Here is a 10,410-nt window from a genome sequence, read left to right as displayed (position 1 = left end):
ACAGTCGATGAAATGAAAATGAAAACAAAGTTACTAATAATTAAAAGAAAAAGTAAAAATTAATGTTGAAGATTAAAACCTGATTTACTTCCTCGTGTTCGGACTTAAATGTGAAGCACTCCTCTGAGTCACATGTGAACCAACAGCATTCAGCAGGTCTGACAAAGCTCCGCCCACTTCTGACTCACACGATACAAACCAGGAAACAGTTTGTCTGTGTGTGTGTGTGTGTGTGTGTGTGTGTGTGTGTGTGTGTCTCTTTAGTACAGTATCACAAACAGACGATCAGATTCACCTTCAGACTGAACTAACAACGTCCTCTGAGTGAGTTCATCTACAGGAGAGAGGAGGAGGAAACTACAACACTGCAGACGCTCCACACACTGAAGGTGAGTCCGACCAGAACCAGAACTGAAAGTAAACTTCAGTGAAGTGAAGGAGGAAGTGGAGCTGTGACTGACTGTACTGTCTGCTGTGTTCACAGCGTCACTCAGAGACAAAATGGCTTCCAGGTTAGAGGAGGATCTCTGCTGTCCGGTGTGTCATGATGTCTTCAGAGAGCCTGTCGTTCTGTCATGTAGCCACAGCTTCTGTAAAGACTGTCTGCAGAGCTGGTGGACAGAGAGACAAACACAGGAGTGTCCAGTTTGTAAGAGAAGATCTTCAAAGGGACATCCACCTGTAAACCTGGTGTTAAAGAATCTGTGTGAGAGCTTCTTACAGGAGAGAGATCAGAGAGCTTCAGAGGATCTCTGCAGTCGGCACTCTGAGAAACTCAAACTCTTCTGTCTGGACCATCAGCAGCCGGTGTGTCACATCTGCAGAGACTCAGAACAACACACCAACCACAGATTCAGACCCATCGATGAAGCTGCACGACAACACAAGAAGGAACTTCAGGAAACTCTGGAGCCTTTAAAGAACAAGTTAAATGTTTTTGAAGAGGTTAAAGTGGAGTTTGATCAGACAGCAGAACACATGAAGGTCCAGGCCCGACACACAGAGAGGCAGATTAAGGATCAGTTTAAGAAGCTGCACCAGTTTCTAGAAGAGGAAGAGGAGGCCAGGATGGCTGCACTGAGGGAGGAAGAGGAGCAGAAGAGTCAGATGATGAAGGAGAAGATGGAGGCTCTGAGCAGAGAGATAGCAGCTCTTTCACACACAGTCAGAGCCACAGAGGAGGAGCTGAGAGCTGAAGACGTCTCATTCCTGCACAACTACAAGGCTGCAGTGGAAAGAGTCCAGCAGCGCCCCCTGCTGGAGGATCCACAGCTGCCCTCAGGAGCTCTGATAGACCAGGCCAAACACCTGGGCAACCTGAGCTTCAACATCTGGAACCAGATGAAGGACATGGTCTCCTACACTCCTGTGGTTCTGGACCCAAACACTGCTCATCCAAACCTCATCCTGTCTGAAGATCTGAGCAGTGTGAGAGGAGGAAAGAGACAGAAGCTTCCTGATAATCCAGAAAGGTTTGATTATCCCTGGTCTGTCCTGGGCTCTGAGGGCTTTAACTCAGGGACTCACAGCTGGGACGTCGAGGTTGGAGACAGTACAGACTGGTCACTGGGTGTGTTAGCAGAGTCTGTCAAGAGGAAGGGATTCATACTGTCTGGATTCTGGAGAATAGATTTATACGAAGGTGAATACTCAGTGCGGTCAGCATCAGCTCCAGAGACTGATCTGGTAGTGCAGAAGAAGCTCCAGAGGATCAGAGTGAATCTGGACTGGAACAGAGGAAAGCTGTCGTTCTCTGATCCTGATACTAACACACACCTACACACCTTCACACACACTTTCACTGAGAGGATGTTTCCATACTTTTACACTTCGGATAAACTCCCACTGAAGATATCACCTCTGAAAGTGTGTGTGACAGTGGAACAGAGTATTTCATCTCTGGAAAGACGGCCCTTAAATAAAACTTTCTCTCTCTGCAGTAGAAAGACAAATATTTTTTTAACTTGATGCTACATGAGCAGAGAAAACAGAGTAAAAGGACTGTGGTGTTCACTTCTACTCAAAAGGTAGAAAGACTACAACTCCCAGAGTGCACAGCGCTGCACCGGATTGGACGGGGCTCAGTTTTGACTCAGAGAAAGTTCTGAAAAAAGTTCTGAAATTCTGACACAGAGATAAACAAAACAGTTAATTTGGACCTGACAAACAATTTAAAATAATTTATTCACAATCATAATAATGTTTTTAAGGAAAAGAGAGACTTTTATTCTGCAGCGTTCTACAAGCTCTGTAGATGTTTTATTATAAAATGATTTGTCAACATAAAAATGTCGTCAACATGTTTGAATTAAAAATCACAGAATTCAACCTGTTAATCTTCACCTGCTCCTCCTGCTGTCTCATTATTCACAAAACATGGATGTCGATTTATCTGTTTTCATTTGTTTTAATTTGACGGTTTGCTTTGGGTTTCTATTGTCGACCTTTTAATGAATGAAATGGGGAGAGTAGAGTGTAGATAGATTTAGTGACCTGTTGTCAGATAATTAAAACCACTTCAGTTCTCCACCTCCAGACTCTCCTCATGTTTTACAAAAATATAACTTAAATCAGAAGACAAGGATTTTCATTGGCTGATGTTTTTCTGCCTGAATAAACTAAATAATGAAACTCTTAGTTTTCACGACTGAATAAACTGAATAAATAAACTGATCTTAAAGGACAACACAGTTTATACTGTTTTACTTTGTTTAGTTTACATGTGGTGGACCCTGCCACCTTTCTAGCTTCAAACAGTGTTCTTGTTAGACCTGGGTAAAATTGAGGACTCAAATGCAGTCAGTGAACGGTGTTGACAGGCTTTTATTTTGATGTTTTCATGAATTCTCGTCAGAATGGGTGACAACACAACAGGCTGTGAAAAACTACACTTGCCTGAACAGACGAGGACGACATACAAGAAAACAAAGAACAGAAAATCACTCTCGAAGGAGGAAACACGCACAAGGTCTACACTAATCTAAGAATGAACAAATACTCCATGAAAATTACACAAAACAAAAAAACACTCTCAAAGAGGGAAAACCAAAAGGCTGAAAACTTAACTGAGCTACACTGAATTACAAAATACTACAAAAACAAAAGACGCTCCAAAGGAGGAAACAAAAGGATCAGCAAACAAAACTTTCTTCAATACTAACCACAACACTATCACAAAATAAGGTCAGTCTTCTTCAGAGGAGTTGAAAAAACATGAAAATACAAACTTGACAAGGCACGAGGTTCTTGACTTAGGCCAGTGGTTCTCAGTTATTTTTTGTCATGCCCCCCCTAGAGGACAGAATTGTTTTCACGACCCCCCCCCCAAATTGAAATACTATTGAGAACCTGATAATACTTATTTATTTATCTGTATAAAACACTGTATGAGCTGCAGCATTCTGCACACAATCACCTGATTTTCAAAATGGTTTTATGTTGTCAGCTGTCAGAGTTTTTAGGCAGAAAACACATATAGGTCTTTCCTTATTTCCGACCATGTTCACAGTAAACCCAAGAGCTATGTAGCCATCGTCATATTTCCTGCTCCATAGTTCCTGACCATAGGACTAGCAGAAGAGCTTTGTGTCTCTTTTTTGAGATTTGTGTGCTGGTATCAACACAGAGTGTTGTTATTTTGAAAAGAAACCGGATGTTATATTGTTATTTCAGCGCTTTACTTCCTGTCTGCTCGGTGCAAAATTCAGCTGGCTTGCTGTGTCGTGCTCCGGCATCCGCCGGATACATAGAGGTCCTGCGCAGCGCAGCGGACCTGCTGGAAATTTACATAGACTAGAGTGAAAACGAAACCTATCTGCTCCGCTGGCGATACGGAGACATAATGCAGAGCGGACGCGTATGTAGTGGAAATAGACCTTCGCGTCCTGCCCTGCCTCTCACGCCCAACAATCAGGGGATCAGGGGAGACAAAGGACCGGTGACACAGGAGGAAAGGCAAGCGACCTGATACGAGAGGAGAATTCGATTTTCAACATAAAACAGGAAGTTGGCCAGACAAAACTCCAAGACAGGACATCCCTCACTGCGGTGTGACAGTTCTGGGAACTTATTTTCCTCTGAGAGCAGCTTGTTCACTGATGGAGAAAGGTTTGTGTTATGACCTCATTACTATTGTTAATATTAAATATCTGAATTTGAATTGCTCCAAAACCACGTGACACCCCTTTAATGCTGATTATTGGGCCCTTGGGTCATAAACAGTTGCATTTGTCTTCAGTCAGTGTGAATAAACTCTCAGTCTCTTACTGAGGACACTCTTTGTAAATATCTGTAGATTTACTTACAGAGTCAAATGAATATTAAGTGAACAAAACAGACTCTGTGTTAAAGTAACTGGTCAACAGAAACACCTGTTTCACTGCTTCCTGTCTCTCAATACAACACATACTGTGATCTAAATATCTCAGTGTGGCTCAATCTGAAAATTTTCATAAATACTGTAATGATCTAACACTAGTTATGTTAAATAAACGTTTGTAGACTGTTTTTGGATCAAGGCTGGACAACAAATCAACAGAACATGAAGATATTGGTGCCCAAATAAAAGTGACAATATAATCAAGTTAATGTAGGATAGGTATGTAGGCTATGCGGGCCTCACGTGGACGGCACCATAGGTCTAAATGTAGGGGACTATCACTGCTTGATAATCAAGGTCATTAATCACTGGTGATTAATTTTACACTCGTAGAAGGGGCACCACCTCCATTGTTTGATTTACTGAAATAGGCTGGAGGGAACTATTCCAAACATCTAACTGTACAAGTTTGACTTGGACAGCTAGAGTATCAATTTCAAATCAATTTATTCAATCTCAATATTCTGGAGCAGTGAATTCTTTGCACGTATCCATCGGTTCTCCACATTAAAATTAAGTTCCAAACAAAGACAAATGATTATATATATTTATTGACTAAATAATTCGGGGTAACATAAATGAACTGACAATTTTAGACGAACAACAGATAACAGAAAAGGTAAAGACTGTAATTAGAAATAAATAAATTATGTGACCGTCGGCAGATGGTAAAGTTAAAGGGTCGGGTTTTTATATATTAAATATTACGGGAGTAATCTTTTAATACTAACGAGACCCTAACCTTAACTTTCTAAAGTTCATAGGATAGAAGTTAGAGCTTTAGACAGAAGTCAGAACCTGAGACAGAAGTCAGAACCTGAGACAGAAGTCAGAACCTTAGACACCACTCATTCTCACGTGTGTGGATCCAGCTGTATGAAGACGTTCAGCCTGTTTTGTCTGGGCGTCAGGAGGCACTGAAGCTTGGTCTCTTTGAGAGTTCTGGGTTGGACCACGGCACAGCGCGTTGGTCCAGTAGCCAGAGGGAAGGCTGGTACTCTGTTGAGGGACTCTTGGTCCGAAGGCCCAGCGGGGTTTCCGCCTTGGGAGCGCTGGGGGCAGAGTCGATCTCGGCTGGGAACAAAGTCTCTTTTGTGGAGACTCCTTGCACGGCTTCTGAGGCAGACGATGGACTGCAACGTTCTTCATCAGATGATCACAGTCTTGAAAAAGACTTTTTCTTGATGTTTCAAGGTGGTTCTCAAGTTCTGATCCTTTCACTAATTCAACTTCTTCTGGATCAGGCGGTGATACTTTAACGTTATTTTAAAATCAAATCAAAAATCGAAAAGAAAAGAATTTGTTCCATTAAAGACTTGGATAAAAGTAGAGCACTTAAAGTAGTTATTCAATTCGCTTTCTTAGAGCTTGTTGCAAAAATAAAAGTAAAGATTGCTTTAAAATGAAAAATGAAAAATAAAGAAGTGAAGAGAAGAGAAGAGAGAAGAAGAAGAAGTCAGGAGGAGAAACAGGGGGGCAAGAGAGCCCGGAGAAGAAGACTCCAAGTCATGACCGAAGTCAGGACCCAAAAGGAGAGCGAGAGTGAGCCAAAGTCCTGACCGGAGTCAGGACCCGAAAATGAGAAGAGAAGAGAAAAAAGAAGAAGAGCATCTTCTCTGTTTTTATGACCTGCCGAAGACACATCGAGAACAGGGGTGGGGCTGGCTGACAATACTCCTTCTGTGTTGGGAGTTTTGACCCACGACACTTTAATCTAACTAAACTGTATTGCCTTAATGTTTCGAAATCGTGTTTTAACTTCCCAAAAACTTTACCATCTTAAAAGTCGAATTTTTGTCTTCGTTAAAAGATGTAACATGGTTATGATCCAAGAATTAAAGAATTAAAAACATGATTAAGGCATAAAACAATAGTATACAACATAAACCATAAAGCATATAATACACAGTAGGACCAAGGACTTATACATATTCCTTGTAGTTCTATCTTAAGAAAACGTCAGACATTCGTTCGTTTTCTTTTCCGCTTTTCCGTCAGGGTTGCGGGATGTTGCCGCTTTTTATCCCCCCGTGGGGGGTTGCGGGGCTTACTGGGGCCAAATCCAGTTTGACTTATGGGCGAAGGCCAGGGTACACCCCGAACGAGTTGTCAGCTCATTGCAGGACCTTTACTGATGGCAGTGGCTGCCCTACAGGGTGCCAACTGCACATCAGGAGCAATTCTGGGGTCCAGTATCTTACTCAAGGATACTTCGGCATGTAACTCAGTCCCACCCCAGGGGAGCAGGGGATTCGAACCAGCTCAACCCACTGAGCTACAGCCGCCCCCCAAAGAAAAACATGCAAGTCTGTGCCCATTGCAAAGGTGGGGGCTGGTTTCTTTCAAACCCCAAATTCATTAAGTAATAAAACTTCATTTGGGCTTGAAAATAACATGGAAAATATCTACTGTATGACTTTCTTGGCTATTAGGGAATCTGCTAAAATTAAGAAGATGAAATTGTAGTTAATAGTTATTCAGAACATATTGAAAGGTGGATGAGTATAGGATTGGAATGCAGCAAAGATTAAAATGTCACGGACAGGGTTGTAAAACGCTTTGGCCTGTGAGGGAGGGGGACTGGTTCATCTTTACCCCAACCAACATCAACCCCCACTTCTTGTCATCTGAGGTGGAGAGAGAGGACTCTATTGTACTTAGTCGTTAAAATTAATAACAAAACGTCTCCAATGATCTGTTTATAGCAAGAGCAACACACCGTCCTAATCTATAGGGAGAAGAGGCCATAGTTTGGCCTGAGGAAGAAGGAGTTCATCTTCTTTGTGAGGGGGGAGAAGAGGCAAATATTCAGTCAAACAGATATGCTTTGTTTGTTAAATTAGTCTTGTCTTGTGGTTGAGAGGTTAGAGGTCAGAGGACGGGGAAAGGAAGCAGAGCCTCGTGATGGAGACATAAGGGCTGGTGTTCCTACATTAATATATTTTGAGGTTTTTATTTAGGTTTCAGAAAATGATTCATCCTTAGTATAAGTAATAATATAATGAATATAATAGTGAACCAAAACACTCATACGAGGGATGAGATACGGAGCAAGTCCTCTCAGGGCCCCTGATGTACGAAGTGAAGATGCTCCATATTTATCCTGACTACACCACCGCGGTGATGAAGAAAAGCGTTTGGAGACGTGAAAACAAGGCTGAGATCCATAGAGGGGGCCAAATACGGGCTAAGATTTCCTGGGAGTAAGGAAAGTACTTTCGAGGATCCCACCCTGGACTTCATTAACCGTGGGACACATGCATCTTCTTCACTGGGATAGAAGTACAGCAGCTAATTAAAACAAGCCATGCGTCACAGATGTTTTGTGCTGGTCGTCTCCTTTGGACATTACTTTTTGAAGGACTGGTACATTATGGAACTGTACAGCTGCCGTTAGATATATTCACAGCAGACAGGAATGTTTCTCTCTCCCTTTTCTATTCCTGCTATTATCATTCATTACAATGTACACATATTGTTCCATGTGGCACTGTGTGATTGATAAAAGTACCAGGACGGAACTACGATTGTATATCACCAGTAGCATCAGTCTGTACCAATAGGATGTATTCTGAGCATTTTACAGTTTCTCGTGGAACAAGGCAAGGCTGCCCTCTGTCACCGTTACTTTTTGCATTGGCCATAAAGACTTTAGCAATCGCAATAAGGCAGGACACTACAGTGATTGGCCTGTTCAGAGAGGAGCTAGAGCAAAGAATCCTGCTCTATGTGGACGATATGATACTGTATGTTTCACAGCCGGACATCTCCATGCCCATGGTCCTCTCCATCCATGAGAATTTTAGTAAAATCTCAGGGTATAAAATAAACCTTCAGAAAAGTGAGATGTTTCCTACCAGTTCCCTAGACTGCACTTATTCTTTTCATACACTTCCCTTTAAGGTTACTCATGATCAGTTTACATATTTAGGGGTGCAAATTACAAACAGTACAGGCAGACTCTTCAAGGGAAATTTCAACCCACTGTTAACTAAGATAGAGCAGAACCTTAAATGTTGGATGCCTCTACATCTGTCACCTTCTGGTAGAATAATTGTTACAAAAATGAATGTGTTGCCCAAACGCCTAGACACACTTATATCCAGCTTCATCTCGAATAATAAAAGTCCACAATTCAGCTGAGCCTATTTACAGTGTCCATTGGTGCTAGGCGGTATGGCTTTGCCCAATCTTCAGTTGTATTATTGGGCTGTTGATATTCAACCTACTCTCCATTGGCTATATGAGGATCCAGGTGCTGATGCCCCCTCATGGTGCACTCTTGAAGCTAGATATTATACCCCGTCCACACTGTCAGCATTAATCTATGCACCTCTAGCCTCAGACACCTCGCTGTATACAAGAAATGTTTTGGTCAGAACAACACTTAGAATATGGACGCAGTTCCGCCAGCACCATGGATGGCAAAGTTTTTCACTGAAATCCCCAATCCATGCAGATCTCATGTTCCCCCCTTCTCTCTCTTCAGGACAGTGCGTTTCTGCGGTGGGACCGAGCACACAGCATGACCTTTTTATAGATGGTTTCTTTGCCTCTTTTCAGCAATTGTGCACGAAATTTCTTGTCCCACATACACACATTTTGCGTTACTTACAGTTGCATGATTTCATGTGAAAACAGCTGCCTCCCTTTCCAGAAATTCCCCCAAGCTCTGACATTGACTGTCTATTGGCGCCTGTCCAGTTGTTTAAAGGTATGATATCTAACCTATATAGTGCACTTTCATTACAAAAAAACCCTTTCCCTTGCCACTATTAGACATGGATTGGAGCAGGATATGAAACTTGGGATGCAGTATTAAAGAGAGTCCACACCTCCTCTATCTGTGCAAGGCACAGACTACTACAGTGTAAAATATTGCATCTGGCTCACTGGACCAAAGAGAAGTTATCAGAGAGATTCCCAGACACAGATCCAGCGTGTTTTTGTTGTAAAATTACCCCTTCCTCATATTTACACGTTTTGGAGCTGCTCCAAGCTGACGACTTAATGGACTTCGGTGTATAAAACACTCTAGGAGTTCCTCGAGGTGTCTATAGCCCCCTGCCCTGTCATAGCCCTTTTTGGAGTACCTTCTGTTGTTCACAGTTTGAACAACTCTCAGTGTGACTTTCTGGCTTTCTGTACGTTGCTTTCCCCCTGATCTTTCTGAAATGGAAAGATGCCACCCCTCCATCCCACACACTATGGATCAGGAGTAGCTACTTTATTTTATATGAAATTCGAAAACAAACATTTAGAGGTTCATCTTGCAGATTTTATAAGATTCGGCACCTTTTTTGAGATACGTGGAAGAGAAGTCAGAGCTGCATGAAACAATCTAACAATCTAATCGCTTCACTTTATTTAGGTGACAACCCGCTTGGATTTTACTCTGAATTTCCTGTACTTTTCTCATGTTCTTTTGTTTGTTTGCTTGTTTGATTGTTTATTTGTTTGTTTGTTAGTTTTTTGTAAGATTCTCTCTCTTATCATGTGTATATATGTCCTCTCTTACAACAAACTTAGATCCAGTCATATATTGATTATTATTATTAATTATTTATGCACTTTTTGGGGTGGGAATTCCGTTCTGAGTGTTTGTACTCAATAAGCAAAGTTTATATATATATAAAAGCAGAAAACACTACAGTTATGCAGTGCTGGTTCTGGTGGGACTTTAGCCCTTCCAATCATGACAACAAGTGTATCAGATTACATTTCCTGCAATAAATCAGTACTTTGGACTGAAACACTCCTCTGAGTCACATGTGAACCAACAGCATTCAGCAGGTCTGACAAAGCTCCGCCCACACCTGACTCACCTAAGACAAACCAGGTAACAGTTTGTCAGTGTGTGTGTCTCTTTAGTACAGAACCACAGACAGACGATCAGATCCACCTTCAGACTGAACTAACAACGTCCTCTGAGTGAGTTCATCTACAGGAGAGAGGAGGAGAGGTCAACACTGCAGACGCTCCACACACTGAAGGTGAGTCCAGCCAGAACCAGAACTGAAAGTAAACTTCAG

General features: G+C 42.0%; 1 protein-coding gene across 1 annotated transcript; it reads left to right on the top strand.

Annotated features, from left to right (window-relative positions):
- The first annotated feature begins 229 nt into the window (after positions 1-229).
- Positions 230-2,342, top strand: LOC115587143 (nuclear factor 7, brain-like). The gene is made up of 2 exons (XM_030426799.1): positions 230-389; positions 485-2,342. The coding sequence occupies exon 2, from the start codon at positions 502-504 to the stop codon at positions 1,966-1,968; it is 1,467 nt and encodes a 488-aa protein (XP_030282659.1). The 5' UTR covers positions 230-389; positions 485-501; the 3' UTR covers positions 1,969-2,342.
- Positions 2,343-10,410: the final 8,068 nt, after the last annotated feature.

This window comes from Sparus aurata, chromosome 8 (genome assembly GCF_900880675.1).
Source record: "Sparus aurata chromosome 8, fSpaAur1.1, whole genome shotgun sequence".
Taxonomy (NCBI): Eukaryota; Metazoa; Chordata; class Actinopteri; order Spariformes; family Sparidae; genus Sparus; species Sparus aurata.
This window is presented reverse-complemented; position numbering and strand designations above follow the sequence as displayed.